The sequence below is a fragment of the Lepidochelys kempii genome, chromosome 4, assembly GCF_965140285.1.
Source record: "Lepidochelys kempii isolate rLepKem1 chromosome 4, rLepKem1.hap1, whole genome shotgun sequence".
In the NCBI taxonomy this organism is placed as follows: Eukaryota; Metazoa; Chordata; order Testudines; family Cheloniidae; genus Lepidochelys; species Lepidochelys kempii.
Window position 1 is genome coordinate 69140199 of NC_136383.1, and position 23994 is coordinate 69164192.

Genomic DNA, 23994 nt, shown 5'->3' on the forward strand with positions numbered 1-23994 from the left:
TGGTCACATAAACACCACCCTATACCGGAAACCTACTGACCGCTATTCCTACCTGCATGCCTCCAGCTTTCACCCTGACCACACCACACGATCCATCGTCTACAGCCAAGCTCTGCGATACAACCGCATTTGCTCCAACCCCTCAGACAGAGACAAACACCTACAAGATCTCTGTCAAGCTTTCTTACAACTACAATACCCACCTGCAGAAGTAAAGAAACAGATTGATAGAGCCAGAAGAGTTCCCAGAAGTTACCTACTATAGGACAGGCCTAACAAAGAAAATAACAGAACGCCGCTAGCCGTCACCTTCAGCCCCCAACTAAAACCCCTCCAACACATTATTAAGGATCTACAACCTATCCTAAAGGATGACCCAACACTCTCACAAATCTTGGGAGACAGGCCAGTCCTTGCCTACAGACAGCCCCGCAACCTGAAGCAAATACTCACCAACAACCACATACCACACAACAGAACCACTAACCCAGGAACTTATCCTTGCAACAAAGCCCGTTGCCAATTGTGCCCACATATCTATTCAGGGGACACCATCACAGGGCCTAATAACATCAGCCACACTATCAGAGGCTCGTTCACCTGCACATCCACCAATGTGATATATGCCATCATGTGCCAGCAATGCCCCTCTGCCATATACATTGGTCAAACTGGACAGTCTCTATGTAAAAGAATAAATGGACACAAATCAGATGTCAAGAATTATAACATTCATAAACCAGTCGGAGAACACTTCAATCTCTCTGGTCACGCAATCACAGACATGAAGGTCGCTATCTTAAAACAAAAAAACTTCAAATCCAGACTCCAGCGAGAAACTGCTGAATTGGAATTCATTTGCAAATTGGATACTATTAATTTAGGCTTAAATAGAGACTGGGAGTGGCTAAGTCATTATGCAAGGTAGCCTATTTCCTCTTGTTTTTTCCTACCCCCCCCCCCCAGATGTTCTGGTTTAACTTGGATTTAAACTTGGAGAGTGGTCAGTTTGGATGAGCTATTACCAGCAGGAGAGTGAATTTGTGTGTGTATGGGGGTGGGGGGATGTGAGAAAACCTGGATTTGTGCAGGAAATAGCCCAACTTGATTGTCATGCACATTGTGTAAAGAGTTGTCACTTTGGATGGGCTATCACCAGCAGGAGAGTGAATTTGTGTGGGGGGGTGGAGGGTGAGAAAACCTGGATTTGTGCTGGAAATGGCCCACCTGATGATCACTTTAGATAAGCTATTACCAGCAGGACAGTGGGGTGGGAGTAGGTATTGTTTCATATTCTCTGTGTATATATAAAGCCTGCTGCAGTTTCCACGATATGCATCTGAGGAAGTGAGCTGTAGCTCACGAAAGCTTATGCTCTAATAAATTGGTTAGTCTCTAAGGTGCCACAAGTACTCCTTTTCTTTTTGCGAATACAGACTAACACGGCTGTTACTCTGAAACCTGTCATTATTATTAAGGGGTTTTTTTATATAGCACTTTTATCCAAAGCACTTTACAATAGTTAGCTAACGGTACAAACAACATTTGGAAAGATCATTAAGTGGTTCGCCAAGACCCTCAGCAATTTTCAAGTGGTCCGCAGGGAAAAAAGAGTTTGAGAGGCACTGCTCTAATTGATCAGCAACACAACAACAAAACAATGTTAACCGGGATGACTTTAAGTGAGGAGTTACTGTATTGGCTTACAAGGCGGGGCGGGGGGGCGGGCACAGGCAGGACTTGGGCCTGTTCTGGGCACCACCAAAAATTATACAAACCAGCCGCCCCTGGCATTAGCCTCTACTGCATGAGTTAAAAGCTATGTGGCTCTTAACAAAGGTTATAGCAGACTCATCAATCTCTAGATGGTCTAGGTGCCACTAGAGGGGAATAGAGCACCACACCAAGCAGATATGGGTTACATCAACAGTTAAGAAATTCTAAAAAAAGAGTGTAGAGAGATAAGGTTGGTGAGGTAATAATACAACACTGCATACAAAAGAGACTGTAGATTGTTTAGGTTTGTTGGTTGAACTTAAATGAAAGTGGAAGTTGAGCAATCAGTTTCCTAGTGCAGTCATAAATTGCCTTTTCTTCTGCCCTCTGAACATAGAATCATAGAAGATTAGGGTTGGAAGAGACCTCAGGAGGTCTAGTCCAACCCCCTGCTCAAAGCAGGACCAACCCCAACTAAATCCGAGTGTGTACATTCCTGAATTGACTGCGTAGGATATGAACTCTGCAACCCTACACAGTCTCAACTGAAGTGTAACCAGAGCTTCAGAATTCTCAATTCTACATTACACTTTGCACAGATGTATTAATAAACAGTATGACGTATAGTTGTATGTTGCCATTTCAGTCTCAGGATATTAGAGAGACAAGGTGGGTGAGGTAGTATCTTCTATTGGACCTACTTCTGCTGATGAGAGAGACAAGCTTTCAAGATACACAGAGCTCTTCCTCAGGTCTGGGAAAGGTACTCAGAATGCCACAACTAAATACAAAGTGGATCAGACAGTTTAGCATAAACTACGCTACATTGATGACATCTTCATCATCTGGACCCATGGGAAGGAAACCCTGGAAGAATTCCACCATGATTTCAATAGCTTCCACCCCACCATCAACCTCAGCCTGGACCAATCTACACGGGAGGTCCGCTTCCTAGACACCACCGTGCAAATAAGTGACGGTCACGTTAACACCATGCTATGCCTACCTTCATGCCTCCAGCTTCCATCCTAGACACACCACACGATCCATTGTCTACAGCCAAGCGCTGAGGTACAACCGCATTTGCTCCAACCCCTCAGACACAGACCAGCACCTACAAGATCTTCACCAAGCATTCTCAAAAGTACAATACCCACACGAGGAAATAAGAAAATAGATCAACAGAGCCAGCCATGTACCCAGAAGCCTCCTGCTGCAAGACAAGCCCAAGAAAGAAATCAACAGAACTCCACTGGCCATCACATACAGTCCTCAGCTAAAACCTCTCCAACGCATCATCAGTGATCTACAACCCACCCTGGATAACGATCCCTCACTTTCACAGGCCTTGGGAGGCAGGCCAGTCCTCGCCCACAGACAACCTGCCAACCTGAAGTGTATTCTCACCAGCAACTACACACCGCACCATAGTAACTCTAACTTAGGAACCAATCCATGCAACAAACCTTGATGCCAATTCTGCCCACATATCTACACCAGCGACACCATCACAGGACCTAACCAGATCAGCCACACCATCACTGGTTCATTCACCTGCACGTGCATCAATGTAATCTACACCATCATGTGCTAGCAATGCCCCTCTGCTATGTACATCGGCCAAACTGGACAGTCCCTACGTAAAAGGATAAATGGACACAAATCAGGTATTAGGAATGGCAATATACAAAAACCAGTAGGACAACACTTCAACCTCCCTGGACACACAATAGCAGATTTAAAGGTAGCCATCCTGTAGCAAAAAAACTTCAGGACCAGACTTCAAAGAGAAACTGCTAAGCTTCAGTTCATTTGCAAATTTGACACCATCAGCTCAGGATAAAACAGACTGTGAATGGCTAGCCAACTACAAAAGCAGTTTCTCCTCCCTTGGTGTTCACACCTCAACTGCTAGAAGAGGGCCTCATCCTCCCTGATTGAACTAACCTCGTTATCCCTAGCCTGATTCTTGCTTGCATATTTATACCTGCCTCTGGAAATTTCCACTACCTGCATCCGACGAAGGGGGTATTCACCCACAAAAGCTTATGCTCCAATACGTCTGTTAGTCTATAAGATGCCACAGGACTCTTTGCCGCTTTTACAGATCCAGACTAACAGGGCTACCCCTCTGATACTTAGCGTTAAGTAAAAAGAAAAGGAGTACTTGTGGCACCTTAGAAACAAATTTATTAGAGCATAAGCTTTCGTGAGCTATGCTCACTTCAGCGGATGCGTACAGTGGAAAATATAGTGGGGAGATTTTATATATACAGAGAACATGAAACAATGGGTGTTACCATACAGACTGTAACAAGAGTGATCACTTAAGGTGAGCTATTACCGGGGGCGGGGGAGGTGGAGGGGGACCTTTTGTAGTGATAATCAAGGTGGGCCATTTCCAGCACTTTACAAGAACAGTAGGAGGGGAAATAAACAAGGGGAAATAGTTTTACTCTGTGTAATGACACATCCACTCCCTGTCTTTATTCAAGCCTAAATTAATTGTTTGCAGATTAATTCCAATTCAGCAGTCTCTCCTTGGAGTCTGTTTTTGAAGTTTTTTTGTTGAAGAATTGCCACTTTTAGGTCTTTAATCGAGTGACCAAAGAGATTTGAAGTGGATATTGGATTGAAAGTCAGCGGGGCGGGCTGTGGGTCCTGCTTCCAGGAAGTAGAGAAGTTAATAAACATTAGATGAGATTAAATATTGGAAACATCTGAAACCAAGTTTGGTATTTATTTCCAGTATGCTTCCTTACTTAACAATTTGCTGATTGCAAGTTCTTACTAAATTATATAGGCTGTTTGTGCCATCTTTTTGTGGGGGTCTGTGTATATAACATTGCTTAGCAGAATGGGAATCTGATTCCTGATTCTGGCTTCTAGATACTATTGGAATACAAACAATAAAATAACTTTAAGACTCTCTGTATTCTATAAATAGGTTATTTTTGTGTGTATAATACACCTTTCATTTCTGTACCATCTTCTGAAGATCTCAGACTTTTACAAACATTAATGAACTAAGCCTCACACCACTATTGTAAAGTAAAAAAACCCAAACTGAGTGTCAGAATTTACATCTGGGACCACTGTTTCCCCCTAAGCTTTTGCGTGTGTGCATCCACACAAATCCTAAACCCCGCGCACATGGCGAAACACCACGCGCACAAAAAATGAAATACTACATCGGAACCAAGCCGAAAAATCATTTAAAGGCGACTTTTGACATTGTTCACGTTTTACTCGCTTGGGTGCATTTGCCTCATTGTGCACAAATTTGAACTCTGCTTCAAAAATTTGCACAGAAGAAATTTTTTGTGCACCCGGCCTGTCAAAAATTAGAGGGAACATTGTCTGGGACTAGAACTAGAACTCCTAGGCCTATATTTGGAATACAGTACTAAAGTTGTCAGTAACTGACTATCATCCCCATTTATTTTCTAGTATCACATACTACAGTTTGAGCTATACACACTGTATGTGTACAGTATATGCATATGAGCACAGGATCTTCTGCAACATGACAGTACAGGAAAGTTTGTCCCCTTGTGATTGTTTTATTAGTAGTCAGGTAAAATTGTAGTGGGGTTTCTGTCTAGAGCATGAGCTACTGTGTACCAAATGTACATTAATAAAGTTAGTGGGCTGTGCTGCCTGCTCAGCAAAGTTGGAAGGCCTCTTTTTCTCTATTGCTGGACTTAAAAGTCCCATCAGAACATGTAATTTTGTTATGAATAGAAAATTAGGTGGAAAATACCTGCTTTGATTAAATTAATTGGGCATCAGTGACTTGCAGGTGTTTTAAATAGAAATTGCTTGTCGTCTTCTTCTGTTCATGGTTTCTAACTTTGTTCCTCATCATGAACCTCCCGTCCCCAGATAACCCATGAGCTTTTATGATATGAAACAAAAAATTATACTATTTGATTCATTTCAGAAACATTTATTTCTCAAACATAAAAAGGCACACATTGTCCAGAATGAAAAACTTGTTAGTCCGTAAATAGGATATATCTGCCTCCAGAGTCCACTACCTAGTTAGGCCTAGCACTCTTTTGTAGCTATATTTTTTGCTTTTTTCAGCAGGTGGCCCTTTACAGAGTTTCAACTAAACCAATAAATTTGATGAAAATACACTCAACTGTTTCTGAGCTAGCTGGATAGTAGTGCAGATCTTACTGAAAGTTGAAACAGTTCTGAATATAGGTCTCCAAAAGAAAATTCCATGAGGAGGAGGTAGTGACCTTTTGAAGACTTATTTTCATTTTTAAACCGCATAAAGAATATAGAACACACCAGTCGCTGTTTGTTTTGGTGTTTTGAAAAGTAAATCTTCCATTTGCCAGTAGAATGCCTCACAAATTTTTCCTGGAAATTGAATGTTTACTAGTGAAGGTTCCCTCCTCCGTCCAAATATACTATCTCGTAGCACATGATCTCTAACGTTGCAGAGACTAGTAGTGTGACATCTCTCTGGTTGTGGCAAACTTGCATCTTTAAACCTAGAACCACAGACAAAAGTCCAGGAAAAAAAATTACAGCTTTAGAAGGTCCAGTGTTTTACTTTTCTTCTCTTTGCAAGTGCTAGTCAGTTTTCTCCGGCAACTGGTTCGATGTAAAAATCAGTCTGCTGCTTCCGCTCCTGTCTGTTGTCTAAAGTGTATCTCCATAGACAACAGATCATGCAGTGTGGTGGAGGCACTTCTTATTGACAGGTAATACCATGTGGTGGATTCACAAGACATAAGCACTTTAGGGGGGCATGTTGTTTAAAGTAATAGTTTAAGATGAGCGAATGAAAGCAGAGAAAATTAATGGTTTGCACATAGATATATAAAAACAGACATGAGTTTAAAACAGTGAATAAAGCAGATCAAGGCAATGGTGACTAAATGGATTTTTCACCAAAGGTTTAACAGTTTTTCCTTGATCTGTTTCCCTTTGGTTTGTCCCACCTTACATCCATTGGAGAACTTTAACACAATTTTACTTAGATTAATTTGTAAAATGCATGAGGGCAGGACTACTGACAACAATTGTACAACTGAGTGCAGACCCATGACAGCTAATGAAGAAATTATTTATATAAAAGATTTTTCTCTGGAAGAATGTGAAAACTGGTTCAACTGGAAGTGGTTGGCATGGATTTGGCTAATAGATCCGTGTTGCAAGAGGATTGTGAAACTGTGCAATTCAGCCGAGTTTATTTACATGTCATCAGGGTGGGGCAGAGTAGCTATAGAGTAGTTTCATATAATCAGAGTTGCAGATAACAGGGAATTTTCAATGTACCAGATGTAAGCGAAACATGATTTTGTTTTGTCTAATAGGGAGTCTGAAGTTTGGATAATGGAAGCTGAGCTGTGTGTTTCTTTTTGTACAGGTAATTCTTAATAGATTCTGTGACTCCATTTCCTTTCACTGGTATGTGGCTCTATTGACAGGGCTTACATCACATGTTCTGCACTTTCTCAGAACCATCACCATCTCAATTTTTTGTGCCTTTGATGATTGAGTCTCACGCTGATGTTGACACATGAGGATTTAGCAAATGCTGTTGGTGAACACAAATATGCAAGGTCAGACCAATGCAAGAACCACAAACACAGTTCCAAGTGGGTTAGGCAAGATTGTCCATGACCATTGCATGCTGTTGTATCCTTGTTTTGCTTTTTTTTGCTTTTTTCACATCAGATGTTAATGTGCACCATGCTTCAGAGTGGTTAATGGTGACATGACAGATCTGCCACCACTTTGCTTCCCTGTTGTTGGGGTCAACCTGATATGCGTCCAAGTTTGACTTCACTGTGTCTTGATAGTTTGTGCATTGGCCACCATGAGAACAGGTGCCTTTTTTACTGTATTATTCATGTATTTATGTTTTAATTTGCATGCTCTGATTCATGTCTATCTGGTATCTTGTATTATTTACTTGGGAAATGGTAATGTCAAAAATTTGTTAAAATCACCATCTTGAATGGTGTCTAGTAGTTATTTGGCAGCCATGTTGGCTACCCTTCTGTTTGGAACTTTGGTGCCCTTTAATTTGAGTTTGGCGCTTTTTTGTGGAAAGGCGGGGAAGGGACTCATCAGGTGGTCACTAATATGCCAAGAGACCAGAGGATATAAAAGCCCCCCGTGCCCACAGGCTTTAGGGCGTTGTCCTCCCTAGCAGCAGCCCACATTTGCATCATCGGATCAAGAACTGCCAAAAGATCTCTGAAAGATACTGCCACAGCTACTTACCTGAGAAATGATCCTGATCCTAATCCTGGTCCAGCAGTCATCAAAGGTCCAAGTCCCTCTTGCGCCGCTTGTCATTCCCAAGCGCAGTGGTAGGTCCGGATCCAACATCTTGAGGCCGAGGCAGAAGGTTAGATGAACTTTGATCTGTAAAGTAGAAGTCCCTTTGTCTCTCATTTGTAGAAGGAGAGGGTTCTGGGCTTCATACCCATGCAAGCTACTGACATATTTGTCTATATATTTACCTTATGTTAAAGCACCTTTTTAGTTACCTTTTCTTGTCCCTTATCCTTATTTGTACTGAGATCAGTTAGGTGATAGATCCTAATTTAGGGACAGCTGTACCTGTGACTTCTTAGCAGGGGTCCATAACATCCTTAATTTCTCCCCCCACATTGATACATTGTAACACCTTGCTGTAGCGGACTATAAAATATGGCCTTGAGTATTCTTGAGTTGGCCATTTCAACAAGATTCCCAGACCAATGCAGCTGAGCTTTCAGACGTATGCTTTGAATGCCAGACATCAGGCAATGAAAAAGGATTTTGATAGTGTGAATCTTGTCCCACCACTTGACCCTGCAAACAGATTGAAGACAGTAGGAAACTGGTCCAGTTTTCTAATGTGGCGGCCATGTTGTCTCTCTCAGCTATATAGTGAAGGATTGTAAGCATAACTGCCTGATAGACATTCAGATTAGAGTGCTCATTTTGATGCCCCCATCATCCCATAGGTGATGTGACAGCATTCTAAAAGTTGATTTTACTACTGAGTTGGAGAATAAATAATCCCAGTAATTGAGAAAACATGATTTCCCTCCAAGGTGGCAGCACAGAATGCTACAGAGAAGCCTCTGAGTATTGATTTTCCAGCAAAAAGTTGTTAATCACACATCACTGACCAGTATATCCTATAATTCACATGGACAAAAGGCCACTCTTTCCCCAACTTCTCAGTAAATACACAATAAATTTCTGCAGTCGAGATCTTGTATTGCTAAGACTTTTTTTTAACAAAATATGCTCCAGAATAGTTACTAGTGCACTATACATTATCTACAACCACACAGTAAACTACTTCTTTGACATATGCTCATCAGGCTCCCAGAGCTATCAGCATAAAAGGTGTGCAAAAAACCTTGTAATCCCAGTGCATTGCTAATGCAAATACTAGGAAGAGGATAAGAAAAAGAGCTTATATTTTAAAGTCACAAGCGAGTGAAATGCAATATAAAACAAAATGGGTGATGATTTATACCCATTCCTTCCCAGAGTTCTCTGGCCAAAAATCTAAACCTTGATGCCCAAAAGCTGACTGAAGACATTTGGTGAACAAATGCATTATTAGGGAAGCTGTTTTAGATGCAAGAAGTGGCGTTGAAAGAATGCACAAAGTTAGATATAGGCAAAGGAGACAATTGGGATAATTTGACAGAAGCCTGGGCAGAAATGGGAAGACGTATAGTTGATGATTAAGGCAAGATATAGGAGGAAAGAAGATTTGTGTATAGTTTTTTGAAGTGAGGATTAGGAGCTTGCACTTGATGCAGAAAGTGTGTAGAAACCAGAGCAGAATTGGGATATAATCGGAACAGCAAAAGAGGAAGATTATATTGGCAGCAGAATTTTGGATAGACCTAGAGCAGGAAGAAGTGAAAGGTAGGAAGTCCAGGGAATAGGAGGTTGCAGCCAAAAAGATACTAAGGGTGTATCTACACTGCAATAAAATAGCCATGACTGGTCCTTGTCAGCTGACTAGAGGTCAAGTCTATATAATTGCAGTTTAGATGTCTGGGCTCAGGGATGGACCCCACAAGTGGGAGAAGGGTCCCAGCCTTCAGCTCAATCCCAGACATCTGCATTATCATTTTATAACCCCTCAGCCCGAGCCCTGTAAGTGCAAGTCAGCTGACAGGGCCAGCCATTGTTTTTTTAATTGCAGTGTAGACATACCCTAAATGGCCCAGTGAGACTCCCAAGCTCAGTATATTGTATGTAGAGACAAGAGTATTAACAGCACATCTACTTTATCTTAATGCCTAGGAGCTGCAGGGACATGCCGGCCACTTCTGGGTAGCTCCCTCCCCGAGGTAATCACCGCCCTGCATCCCAACCTTCTGCTCCAGCCTTGAGCCTCCTCCCACATCCAAACTACTGCTGCTGGGGTCAGGGAGCTGCGGTGGCCTGAGACTGCCCCAGCAGCGGCTGGTGCAGCTGTCCCAGAGGCTACCTGATCTGCTTGGGCAGCCTCACCAGCCTCTGGAAAAGTAACGGAGATCACAGAAAGTTACAGAATCTGTGACCTCCGTGACAGAGATAAAGCCTTAGTTATAAGGTCTGGGCCAAGCTGTAAAAGTAGGCCTCCCAGAAGCCTAATGGTCCTCCTTTCCTTGGCTTTCTCTTCTGTTCCACTTTGCTTCTCCCTTGTTAGTTTGTCTCTTCTTTCTCTCCCCCTACATTCAGGGTTCTAACAGGCAGTAGAGAAACATACCTCTTCCCCATAGACTAGGGAAATACAGGGAAGAAGAAACTATTGGGGTCTAAATATTAATTGTGTGTGAAACTCCAACATGCTCTTCTGTCCCACTCCCTTGTTAGTTAGGATCTGACTTCATTTTTCTTCCACAGCTCATCCGTGAGAGCAAGAGAGAGAGCGTTCCTGAGGAGTCTTACATTGTCACTACTATTCAGGCTATAAACAAATAGGAACTGATGGGGCAGAGGGGAAGCTGCCTATTGAGTGGTTCCTGGGTCAGGGCACCCTGGTCAGGCTGGATCTAAAACAAAGTTCTTGGTTATGCCACAGTGATCGTGCACAATAGTCATGTGATTAGTTGATGGGGACTAAATCAACATAAGAAATACAAACAAAGTAACAAAAATTTTACTATGACTCCAACTGCCAAAAAAAAAAAAGCCAAAATTTTGCATTAGCTTCTATAGTTTGTATAATAAATATCAGAACACAACTTTTGGCAGTGTGACATACTTTCATATCAAACACAGATTTGCCACTTTCAGTTGTGTTTTTAGTGCTACTGTGTTTATTGCGGCAGGGATGGTAGAACCACCTATTATTAATCTTGCCTGATGCTTCCCACTATAAGATCCTGTTCTCAGCAGGACCGGCTCTAGGCACCGGCAAAGCAAGCACGTGCTTGGGGCGGCACATTTCCAGGGGCAGTGTTCCGACCATCCTTTTTTTTCGGGGCAGTTGTGCTCTCGGAGCTGCTCCACTTAGATGAGGCGAGGGCGCTGCACCCCCGGCTGCAGTGGGAAGGGGAAGCCCCAGGCCTGGGATGCTGAGCTGCCAGGGCCCAGCCGCTACCTGGGGAGAAGAGGGCGAGTCTTGCCAGGGAGCCGGGGCTGCGCAACCTCCTCTGTGCACTGGCTGCTGCACTGCCTTATGCCACCCCTTATATCGGGGCTTCTCTGCGCGGCCGGGCGGAGTGGGGAGGAGTAAAGCCCCTGCAGGCGCTGGGAGAAGGTGACATCACTCCCTTCACTTCCAGCACCGCCTGCGAGGCCCAACCCCACCTGATCTTGGGGCAGCAAATTTTTTGCTTGGGGTGGCAAAAAACCTAGAGCCGGCCCTGCTTCTCAGTTGCTTATAACTTTGCCAAACTTTTAACCATTTGTGTTGAAAATTTCCATGCCAGGTGTCTGGTTCAGGATTTTTATTATTATTATTTCAGTTAGAATGGTTCAGCCATTTCTGACAAGGAGGTTACAGAAACATACATTGTTTTGCCCATGTTAAAAATTCTGGTGACCATCTCTTTGAGAAGCTCTAACACTTCGGCTTTGCAGCAGGGACTTAAAGTTTGGCAAGGGGCTGCTTTTATGTCAGGGATGTGCCTTTTCCTTTCCTGTGAAAATCCACCCAAATTGGGTTAGGTAGAAGCCCTTGAAAAATCACAGTTGGCATATACTCAGTAGAGGCTTGTTAGTTAACCATTTAAAGTTTCTGAAGATTGTCTCCCCTGATGATGCTCTAGTCTGTGGCTGCAGGAGGTTAAACAGGCCTTTCTCTTCAACTGCAGCTCCTGACAGCTCCAGGCTGTCTTAGGTCCGGGCAGGGCTGGATTAACTTTTTGTGGGCCCAGTGCCAACCCTATTTGTGGGCCCCCATTGGGGAAACAGGGCATGTGATGGACAGCGGTCCGCAGAGCAAGGGGCCAGTTGGGAGCAATGAGGCACAGCGGGAGTGGCCCCACTCAGCCCAGCACAAGGGCACTGTTTACAAACCCACAACTGCTAGACGCACACTGGCCAGCCCAGCCCTGCGGTGCCAGCGTGCCCCTTTCACACTGCCCCCCTGCCCAGTGCCCTGCCCTTAAGCCCATTGCCCCCTCGCCCAGAGACCTTCCACACAGATCCCCATGCCCAATGGTCCTGGACCCGCTATGTCCAGCACCCCCTACCCAGAGACCCCTCCCACTGACCTCCCACCACAACCGCACAGCACCCTGCACACCATACCCCCTGCCCAGCTCCCCCACCCACAGGTCCCCTACTGTCCAGCACCCCCTTCACAGTCCCATCTGTACAGCGCCCCATATTCCTGAGGGAATTCTGCATCAAATTCTGTGCATAATATTTTAAAATTCTGCGGGTGTTTTGGTTTTGTTTTGTTTTTTTACAGTAAATAAATGTGGAAACTCCACCATGGCAGTGGGGAGCACAGGCCACTGGCTGCATGGAGGTGGGAGAATACCCTGCAGCCTCTCCTGCTCCCTGGGACAGGGACTTGGCAGTGAGGCTGAACCTGACCCTTGCACAGCACAAGGAATATGACTGCCACATAAACACCCTGGGGTCCTTCCCTTTTGCGCCAGGCACACCAGATGTGGGCAAGGAGGCTCAGCCTGGCAGCAGGATCCAAGTGTAGAGGGACTTAGTGTGGGGGAAACCAGATGGGGGAGGGGGTTCTGTGTGGGGCAGTCTGGATGCACAGGGAGGTTCCAGGTGCGGGGGCAATGGGAGTCTGCAAGGGGGACCAAGTGAAAGTGGTTGGAGCTCATCGCGGGGTGTGGGGGTATGGGTACAGGGGAGGTGGGGTTCATTTGGGTGGGGGTCCAGGTATAGGTGGTTGAGGCTCAGTGAGGAGGGTGTCTGGGGGCAGCTCATCGACGTGGTACAGCTGCAGAGGAGGTGGGGCTTGTCAGGGTGAGGGTTTGTTGGGCCTGCTTAACAGGGGAGCCCCAGCTGCTGCCAAGGGGATCCGCATGCTGGGCCCCCGCTTTCCCTATCCCCTTCTCTTCCCCATCCCATGCCCCTTCCCCACCGCTCCATCTCCTCCCCATCCCACCCCCTTCCTTCCCCACTGTGTCTTTCCCTCTGCCCCTGGTTCCTCTATCCCCTTCTCTTCCCCATCCAATGCCCCTTCCCCACCGCTCCATCTCCTCCCCAGGCTTTGGGGGTAGGAGGTAACCATCCCCCAGCACAAGCCAGTGGAGCCTGACCCCACACTCATGGGGCAGCGGGAAGTGGAGAGACCCAGCCCCAGCCTACTCCGCTCTGCTCCCCTAGCTCCCAGCCTTAGGACTGGGTGGCTGGGGAGAACTGCCCCCAGCACTCACCAGCAGTGCAGAGCAGGCTGCGGCCAGGTCACTCCACTTCCCGCTGCCCGGTGAGTGCAGGGTGTGCCCGACCCCTGCTGCAGTCCCCCCGTTGCTCAGGGGAAAGGGTGGAGTGGGGGCGGGACTGGGGTAGAGCAGGGGTGGGGACAACTTTCATGGCCGGCTCAGCCAGCCGTGGGATCGAGCTTGCCGGGGCCCCATCTGACTCTGGGCCCAGTGCCATGGTGCCACTGGCGCCATGGTAAACCTGGTTCTGGGTCCAGGCACTGGAATGGAGAGCCAGGAATCTGTTTTTCCTGTGCTTTCAGTGACCCCTCTTCTGGGCCCAGTGTAGCGTAGGAAGCTGTCTGACTGGAATGCTGAGGAGTCAAGAGCTGGAAGCATAAAAGGAGGGGGAGTACATTGAGATAAGGAGTCTGGATGGGATGGGGACTGATAATGAAACATGGGGTGGGAAAGAAGAGGTGGGGAACTGGGCATTACAGGTGGGGGAGACTGCTCCAGCATCTCCCAGATGTTCCCAGTAGGGCGGGGTGGGGGAAGGGGGTGCTGGTGCTTGCTGCTTTGGTTCCAGTGGGTGGTCAGCCTAGAAATGTGAATGTTAAGCCAGGGGTGAGCAAACTTTTTGGGCCAAGGGCCACATCTAGGTGGGAAAATTGTATGTAGGGCCGGGAGGGGGGCTTGGGGTGCGGGAGTGAGTGTGAGGTGTGGTGCAGCGTGCAGGAACGGGCTCAGGACAAGGGATGGGGGCAGAGGAGGGGTGCGGGGTGTATGAGGGGGCTCAGGGAAGGGGGTTGGGGCACAGGAGGGATGCGGATTGCAGGAGGGGGTTCAGGGCAGGGATGCAAGAGGGGTGCAGACTGCGGGAGGGGGCTTAGGCAGGGAGTTGTGGGGCGGGGTGCCGGAGGGGTTCGGGCTCTGGCCCGGCACCGCTTACCTAAAGCAGCTCCGGAGTGGCAGTGGCACGCACCTGGGCCAGGGCAGGCTCCCTGCCTGCCTGCCCGCCCGCCCACCCTGGCCCCACGCCGTGCTACTCTGGGAAGAGGCCAGAACCACATCCCTGCTCGGCCCCTGGGGTCGTGGGCGCACAGGGCTCCGCGCAGGGATGTGGTTCTGGCCGCTTCCCGGAGCAGCATGGCATGGGGCCAGGGTGGGCAGGCAGGGCACAGGTACCTCCCCTGAAACTCCCATTGGCCGCGGTTCCCCGTTCCAAGCCAATGGGAGCTGCGCGGGGCAGTGTCTGGAGGCAAGGGCAACGCACAGAGCCCTCTACCCCTCCCCAGGACGTGGTGTCAGCCACTTCTGAGAGCAGCGCGGGGTCTGTGGCACCACGGGGGGCAATCCCGCTGGCCTGATCCAAAGCCCTGAGGGGCCAGATCTGGCCTGCAGGCTGTAGTTTGCCCACCCTTGTGTTAAGCTGTTGTTTAGGCATGAGCCAAAACATTCCTAAGGCTTGCAAACAAGGGAAGGGAATGATGATTTTTAGTCATTTATATCTTCAGCAAAATCTAAATAAGTTTAATTGGGCAAAGAAACTTCACTTCTGTACTTGAGAGCTGTCCCCCTGCCAAATATCAGAGGCTTGCTGCAACTTATGGAGGTGTGAGAGCATCTCAGAGAAAAGGTGGCAAGAATCTTTTTAGCATGGGAAGTGTTAGTCACTACCAGCTTCTGCTATACTATTCCCAGAAAAAAAAAGTGTTAAGATTGACAGTACATATAAAAAAATATTAGAGATGTTGTCGTTATTCCAAAACCAAGCAATGTAAATTTGGGAATTTAGAATTATAGTTAAACTTAAAAGAAATCTAAGTGTTTTTAAGGTATATAAATGAATAGTTAGGACACCAAAACACCTTAACTCTACCCTGTAGTGACACCAGGCAAAAAACATGTGATTTAAGGCATTTTAGTATTTATGTTCCTAAATTAGAGTAAACTGATTTTTAAAGACACATTAAATTTCCCCAACCCCCTGTGGCATCATTGCACAACAGAGATAGGTTCTTTGAATTCTTTAACTATGCGTTTCCATAACTTAATATGTTTAAATTTAACTTTAACTCTGGATTTCTTGGTTTTTTTACATCTAGTTGTGGGGTAATTGCGACATCTTTGTACTACCGTCTCATTTCCCCCTACTTCCTGTTTTCCAAGTTCATCCTGCCTCTTGCACCTTTATACATTCTTCTACATATACATCACAAATTCTGCTTCCTCCTGTCTTCCATATCCAGCTTTCTCCTCACTCCTGCACCTTCTACGTTCCCTTACACACAGTCTAGTTTTCCTCTCCTTCCTGCCCTCACTGTTGAGTAGTTCTGGTGAAACAGGTCAGTTCTGAAAAGAAATATATAGAATTGAGTCATTTCTTGTTATAATTTTTCATAGCTGAAAGAGGCTGTTTATAACATTCTGTGATGCAATCCAGACCAGTGAGTGACTGTCACCCCTGCACTGCAACCTTGGGTACCTCACTGTGCTTTGCTGTTGTAGCTTCCAACTTGGGTCAGTTGCAATCAGCCTGCCAGCACGCAGGTCACACCCTGAATGTCTGTGTGTAGCCACAGGCTTGATCCAGCAATGCCGACCCCAGCAGTCTGTCAGCATACTCCATTCACACTCTGGCTTCCATCTGTCTTGGTTACCACGTGCGGAATGACCCTACCTTACTCCCAGTTCTGGGTTTCCCCCCAAAATGTGTTCTGCCCTGCCCAGCCCCCTGCTGAACAGTCCAGCTGTTGGAGGTCTGTTGCCCCTGTAAGGGGTCAGTGTACAACAGTTTGCTGTTTTAAATGGAGTTACCTGCTCAGTTCAGTTTAAAGAAAACACTGGATTAGCTTTAATTAAAAAATAAAACAAGTTTATTTAACTACAGAGAGAGATCTTAAGTCAGTACAAGTATAAGGCATTAAAATCAGAAATGGTTACAAGAGAAATAAAGATAAAATGCTTCCTAGTACTAAAACTTAACAAACTAGAGTTGGATCAAGGTGAAATCTCTCACCGTGTGTTCCCAGTAACATGGCTGACCAAATTCTCAGGCCAGGATCTGCTCCCAAAGGCAGTTTCTTTTGTCTTCATGGGTGAAAAAGAGAGAGATGGCTAGGGAGAGATAAATTGGAGTGTGTTTGCCCCTCATTTTTTATAGTTCAGTCATCCTTTGAAAATGCATTTTCCTGAGGTTTGCCCCTATATAAAATTCATTCCTGCTGTGGGGACGGAGACAAAGAGTATGGTGGTGAAAGGGGTTCCATCCTGTTTGCTAAAATGCAGATCTGTTTGTTCCTGCCCCACTTCCTTGCCAAAGAATGGCCACTGGATAGGTGATTGCCTTTCAACTTTAATGACAGCTGGCTAGAGGTGTCACCTTGTCCTTTGTCTTTTACCTGGATTTGTCTGAAAAACACATTTCAAACCTAATTTCAGCTTATGTTTATAACTTTTCATCTAATGTTGCTACACACATTTCATCACATTATTGACCAGTGGGTTATTAGTTTTCAAGTGGTACCTCAGAAGGCATATTTTATACAAAGATTATTACAATAGTGTATGGGGTGTGAATACAGGGGTGCTTTCGGTCATACTAGTATATTAAATCTTCAGAGAAACTCATGAGGTTTGAGTTCTTTCAAAATGGTCACCGTGTTTCATTGTTGTCAATGACAATGAAGTGAAGCTGTTCACAGGATGGTGGCTGCCCCAATATGTCCGGAAGTGAATATACTCATGTCCATTCTCATTCCTGAAATGACCATCAGATGAGGACAGATGTAACTTCAGTCCTAATGACAACAATTGAGCTAGCAGTCATTTTGAAAAACTTCTGTTCTTTGTGGAATTCTGTGTAGAACAAGGAAGAGAAACTTTTCATTTTTGAAGAACAACAGGGAGGAGAATGACTGTTGAGCCTTTAGAAATAATTCTTCAAATGTAACCTATGCATAAGATTAAATGGTATATGTAGTGAGAGTTCCAAAACATGGAATTTAAGGGTCCAGTCCTGCAGTTTTATTCACCTGAAACCTGGTCAACACCTATGTTAACCTACCTACATTTCTCAGGACTGTGAAAAATTTCAGGTCCTGTGAGATGTAGTTAGGTCAACCTAACCTCAACTGTAGATGCTGCTAGATCTATGGAAGAATTCTTCCACCAACCTAACTAACCGCCTCTAGAGAGGGGAAGGGGCACTCTTTCCATCACTGTAGCAAGTGTCTACAGTACAGCAGCATTGCTGCAGTTGTGCCAATATACTGTAGACATACTCTGAGAAACGTTATAGAATTGAGCAGTCCCCTTGAGCACAATGGGACTACTCAGATTTGTAAAGTTATTCAGGTTTCCGGGACTGAGGTCTCAGTATGTAATAATGATGAAATTTCTTTGGGAACAAGTTACCCTTTGAGCCTGCTAGCCACTTGTGAGTTGTTTTTAAGCCATTTTTCATCAAAGTGCCAGATGTATGGATGCACAAATTACTACCTTAAAAAGAAGGCCTTAGTATATCCTATGAAATGAAGGAAATTCTAAAAATCGATTCTTCGCTTGTTAACTGTAACACAGGCAGTTCTTAATATTACATACTGACTTCAAAATTTCTGAAATAGCTAGGTAATTAACAATACAGATTCCTAATTCTGAATTTACCCCAAAATTGCATAGATACCTTAGAAATAATGTAAACACCCTTCTTGGAATGTGCCACCTGAATACCCTGAGAGAACCTGCTTCATTCTGGGAAAAACCCTTTTCTGAGGACACACCCCCAGTTGTCACCTACCAACCACACTGGAACCCATATGGGGCATCATTAAGGCTCTGTGACTTCTGAAGCAGCCAGTGTGGATGACTCCAGGACCAGCTGCTCAGGTGGGGCAGCCACACCAATCGCTGCTGGAGAGGCCCCGGGGACTGCCACACCAGCTGCTGCTCGGGTGGCCCCCGGCAGCGGTCTCAGGGTGGCCGGCCGGAACAGCCGCTGCTTGGGCTGTCCCCGGCGCCCTCTCCCAGCAGCGCCCCCCCTGTCACTCTCCCCCGTCTCTCCCCAGCGGTGCACCTCCCTCCCCCCCCCGCAAGATTTAGTCAGGGGTAAATACTATTATATTATAATTATATTATATATATATATATTATAATATTATAAGTCCTGGACAGGTCAGGGGCCATGAATTTTTGTTTATTGCCTGTGACCTGTCTATGATTTTTACTAAAAATATCCCTTAGGTATCATTAAACAATTACAATCGAAAATTGATGAGGATCACATCCTAAAATAAATCTTTCCTGCACCCACTCTTCTGACCTTGAAACACCCCCCGCCCACACACACACAATTCACCAAGCTCGTCATCAGAAGAAGCAAGCTACCCACAGATCAAAGTGGCACCACTACCTGCAATAACAGATGCAAAATCTACAGACTTATGTCCACTGTTATGATGATAAATACTTCCCACAAAACAACTTTCACGATCCATAGGTCCTACACATGCCTATCGCAACATGTGGTGCATTTCATCCTGTGCACATATACTCTTATGGGAAAAGAAAAAAAAAGTAATATGCCTGTCCATAGTTATGTTAGGTTGGCATGCATTGTATCTCACTCTTTAAAAAACACTTTCATCATGTTGGAGGGCAGGGAAGGGAATGTACAGAGCAATTATGAACAATGGGAATGCAAAAATCACTCATAATTGAGAAGAAAAATGAGCATACGGGTTTCAAAGGCTATTGAAAAAAAGGACTCTGTTTGGCAACCAATCTGTGAGCAGCCACTCAGGAAAAGCTGTCCAGGGTTTTACTGGCATAGTTGTGTTGGGTAGGGGTACAGGTTTTTCACATCTCTGACCACTGTAGCTATTCTGAGAAAACTTTGTCATTTAGACCTGGCCCCTGCAGACACTGACTTTCGCTTAAGTTTAACTTACGTCATTACCTGTTTAAATAAAACCATAATAATGGTGTCTACATCATGTTTTGCACAAATTTAACAATTTAAGTTACACTGGTGCAACTTTTTTGTGTAAACAAGCTCTAAGGGGCAAATGTGGATTAAGACTGAAAAGATCTTGCATCCGATGAAGTGAGCTGTAGCTCACGAAAGCTCATGCTCAAATAAATTGGTTAGTCTCTAAGGTGCCACAAGTACTCCTTTTCTTTTTGCGAATACAGACTAACACGGCTGTTACTCTGAAGACTGAAAAGATGATTCATTGGATCTTGGGACAGAACTGTTTCTCCATTTTCTACTAAGCTACACTGTTCTTCTGAACACTGAACTACACTGAAACAACTTGGCCAAAGAATTAAATTTGGGTGCCACAAAATAATAACAACAATAATAAATAATAAAATAGTGGAAGGCAGGACCTCAGTTTCTGTTTTCAACTACAATTTATTGATTTAGGCCCAGATCTTCAAGGGTTTTTAGGCACCTAACTCCCACTGAAATCAAAGGGAGTTAGGTGGCTAAAAACCTTTGAAGATCTAGGCTCCAGATCCTTGGTTTGTATCTCCTCTTAAATATTTTGTAAACGTCTGATTATTTAAACACCTTCCCTGGGATGTCAGTAGAAATGTGGATGAAACAAGTACAAAAACTGCAGGACAGTGTCTGTTTTGTCCTGTGTTTTATACTTCAAAATGTAAACTTGTCTTTGTGAGAAAAACTCACATTTTTTGAGTCTTAAAATTTGGAAGTGCCTTTGAGTTGTCATTCAGATATTCGTGCCATTATTACAGTTCATATCAGTGTTTATATTTAAATCCTAGTATTCAAAAGACACATTTGATGAACTAGGAGTGAAGTTGGATTTCTCTGTCACTGTGTATATCTTTCTTATAACTTAAATGAACTGTAAGCATTTCTTTATTCTAAGTAATTAGGGGCTATTGTTTGGATTTTACTGTATAAAGCAAGCACCAAAGCAAAATGGCTGCCTTTTCTGTAGCGTTGCAGTGTAACTTCAGTGTTAACTTACGTGGCCTAGTGCATTTTATATTCTTAAAACCAGTTCATTCTGTTTTACTTCAAGCTTAGTCACCTTCAGGCACAGCAGGCTGCGTTGATTAAGTCTGCTGTTCCGCCTTTAAGCACTGCTAGATTGTAGCCACTAGCAACCAGGCTGCAATAATTTCCCTTTGATGACATCATCGACTGTGGAAGAACCCAGTTGCTGCAAGAAGCCAGCACACAGTCCAAATCCTGATCAAATATGGCAGCTTCCCAGCCTGCTGCTGTTGTGTAAGAAATGGTTCGGTTGTTCTGAACTAACAAACACTCTTTTTGTTTGTTACGCTCATGGATGTATCTTCTGATCCTTATTTACCATACGATGGTGGAGGAGACAACATTCCACTAAGAGAATTGCATAAGAGAGGTATAATGAATTTACGTTATGATTCAATTTCTTGTGTGTTTGCGTGTCTGTGTGGTAGGTTGTTTTCAAATTTGAAGCAGAGCTTTTAATCGCTGCATCGCTTTGTTTAGCTTGTTTTTGTAGGAAAAGAATCTAGCCCTTACTGATCCTTGTATTGTCCTTGATTGTTTTCTCTGTGGGCGGATTAGTCCTGCTTCACATCACATTAGCTAGTGACTCCATTTTCAGTGTGCGATAGCCTTTTTAAACTTCTCCTCCGTTTCACCAAGAAAATAAACGTATGAATTTTTTGTAGCTTACCATGACCAAACTGGTGGAAATTTATAAAGGAAGCAATTTCTTTTAGATAACTTAAAGGGACTATCGATTACCTTGGGCTTGGAAGTTTCTGTACATGCTTTCAGAGTTAACTCCTTCCTGGCATGTCTGAGATGTAAAAGAAACAGTATCAAAGTACAATATATTAATTAAAACAACATCAGTGGGTTTTTTTAAGAGATACCTGGTTGTGCAGTTGATACTTTCAATATTTGCACTTCAAGTACATAAAAGGTTTTTATAAAGAGGATGGTGGTGAATTGTTCCTCTTATCCACTGAGGACAGGATAAGAAGTAAGGGGCTTAAATTGTAGAAGGGAGATTTAGGTTAGACACTAGGAAAAAATTCCTAACTATAAGAGTAGTTAAACACTGGAACAAATAACCTATGGGGGTTGTAGAATCTCTGTCATTGGAGGTTTTTAAGACTAGGTTAGACATACACCTGTCAGGGATGGGCTAGATAATTCTTAGTCCTGCCTCAGTGCAGGGGACTAGACTAAGTCTATTGAGGTCCCTTCTAGTCCTACATTTCTATGATTCTCTTGCTCACAGGATATTAGGATTTTAAAATTAATGTAATGTCATTCCCAGTGTTGATAAAAATCTCTTTTTATTTGCATGGGCACAGCTTTTTATTTCTTACAATACATTATAGGTGTTAAAGCAAAATATGTGTAAAGATTTGGTGTAGTATTGATGAGATAAGTAGATTCTATTACAGTGGAAATAGAATGAAATCAGACCTTCAAAGTCAGGAAAAAAGTCTCCTTTGATTGGTTCTCTCAGGTCTGTCAGGTTGAACTTTTCTGCTCAAAAAGGGATCTCTGCTAATTAAGTACTGTAGGCCTTTCTCAATTTAGTTTTTTCTTGAAGTTGGTTAATGTAAAATTGAAATGTTATCAATTTTGCTGTTGCTTTAGAAAACTATGTTTTGTGTTGGAATTTGAGAACAGATAGCTTGAGAATAATAGCTTGATTTACATAAAATGAATTGTTCTGGATGGTATGGAAATTCTAAGTTATTCTTTAATCTTTCCACTTAAGCTTTTATTTCTACAAAGAAGTAATTAGGCCGTGTGTTTGCTTATTCAGCATTTGCAGCTTGGATTTCAGTGCTTGTTATGAGTAGCTTTTGTGATTCCTTAGATAATGTGCAATAAGCTACATTAGAACTAGTTGCCTTTCCTCTTGTACAGCGTGTATCTGAAGAAATTAAAATGTGCTTGTCTTAACTATTACTTTTTGAACATGAACGTTCTCTGACCAGATTGCCTTTGTGCTGGATAATTTTGCAGGCTGGTTTATAGAAATCAATTGTGAAGATTTGCTGACAATATTTTGTTGTTCTACAGCAGATTGTTTGGCTTTTTTGATTGCCTGACATCACAGAATGTAGTTTTGCAATAATTCTGTCAAGAAGAAATAAAGATGAAATCTTCAAGACACTCCATATAATTTGTCATGTTTTACCTTTGTGCATTTTAATTAAGCATTTTAACAGAATAGGCTGTAGTTTTCTAGGCAATTATTACACATTTAGGGTGATGATATAGGTCATAAAGCCAAAGGCAGAGGAACTCGCAATGCCCATTGAGGGAAGTAATCCTGTAAAATGCTCTGTCTGGCGTGTCTTTATTGCTCTTACAAAACACAATTTACTCACCCTCTAAAGAAAACCATTCCGGGCTGTACTGAGTATTGATAAGATGGTGACATCACTTGCAGCCAACCAGAAAGCTCCAAGTGTGATTCAAGCCATTTTATAACTTTTGATCAATATTCATGATACTTCAGTTTGGAGTAACTTGAGATTGGAAAAAAAAAACCAGGAGTACTTGTGGCACCTTAGAGACTAATAAATTATGATAATGTCACTTGAATAAATATGTGGACAGAGTTGGCATCGGGCTTTGTTGCAAGGATAGGTTCCTGGGTTAGTGTTTTTCTTGTGTGGTTGCTGGAGAGTATTTGCGTCAGGTTGAGGAGCTGTCTGTAAGCGAGGACTGGTCTGTCTGTTTGCTACCCAAGATCCATAAACCTGGAAATCCTGGACGTCCCATCATCTCAGGCATTGGCACCCTGACCGCAGGATTGTCTGGCTATGTGGACTCTCTCCTCAGGCCCTACGCTACCAGCACTCCCAGCTATCTTCGAGACACCACTGACTTCCTGAGGAAACTACAATCCATCGGTGATCTTCCAGAAAACACCCTCCTGGCCATTATGGAAGCCCTCTACACCAACATTCCACACAAAGATGGACTACAAGCTATCAGAAACAGTATCCCTGATAATGTCACGGCAAACCTGGTGGCTAACCTTTGCGACTTTGTCTTCAACCACAACTGTTTCACATTTGGGGACAATATATACCTTCAAGTCAGCGGCACTGCTATGGGTACCCACATGGCCCCACAGTATGCCAACATTTTTATGATTGACTTAGGGGACGAGAGCTAAGGAAGCGTTGTTCTAACGTCCCTACTCTACTTGTGCTACATTGATGACATCTTCATCATCTGGACCCATGGAAAAGAAGCCCTTGAGGAATTCCACTATGATTTCAACAATTTCCATCCCACCATCAACCTCAGCCTAGACCAGTCCACGCAAGCGGTCCATTTCCTGGACACTACTGTGCTAATAAGCGGTGGTCACATAAACACCACTCTGTACCGGAAACCTACTGACCCCTATACTTACCTACATGCCTCCCAGCTTCCATCCAGGACACACCA

At 44.1% G+C, this 23994-nt stretch overlaps 1 protein-coding gene across 5 annotated transcripts in view; it reads left to right on the forward strand.

Moving 5' to 3' along the window:
- CLCN3 (chloride voltage-gated channel 3) overlaps positions 1-23994 on the forward strand; it is a 133985-nt gene that overhangs the window by 53277 nt on the left and 56714 nt on the right. The window contains exon 1 of one of the 5 annotated variants that reach the window (XM_073341614.2): positions 20676-20935. The exons of 3 other annotated variants lie outside the window; for them this stretch is intronic. In XM_073341614.2, the coding sequence (XP_073197715.1) occupies positions 20857-20935 (79 nt within the window). In that variant the 5' untranslated portion in view covers positions 20676-20856. Of the gene's footprint in view, positions 1-20675; positions 20936-23994 lie in introns of those variants that run through there. One more of the 5 variants, XM_073341610.2, reaches the window with a different exon arrangement.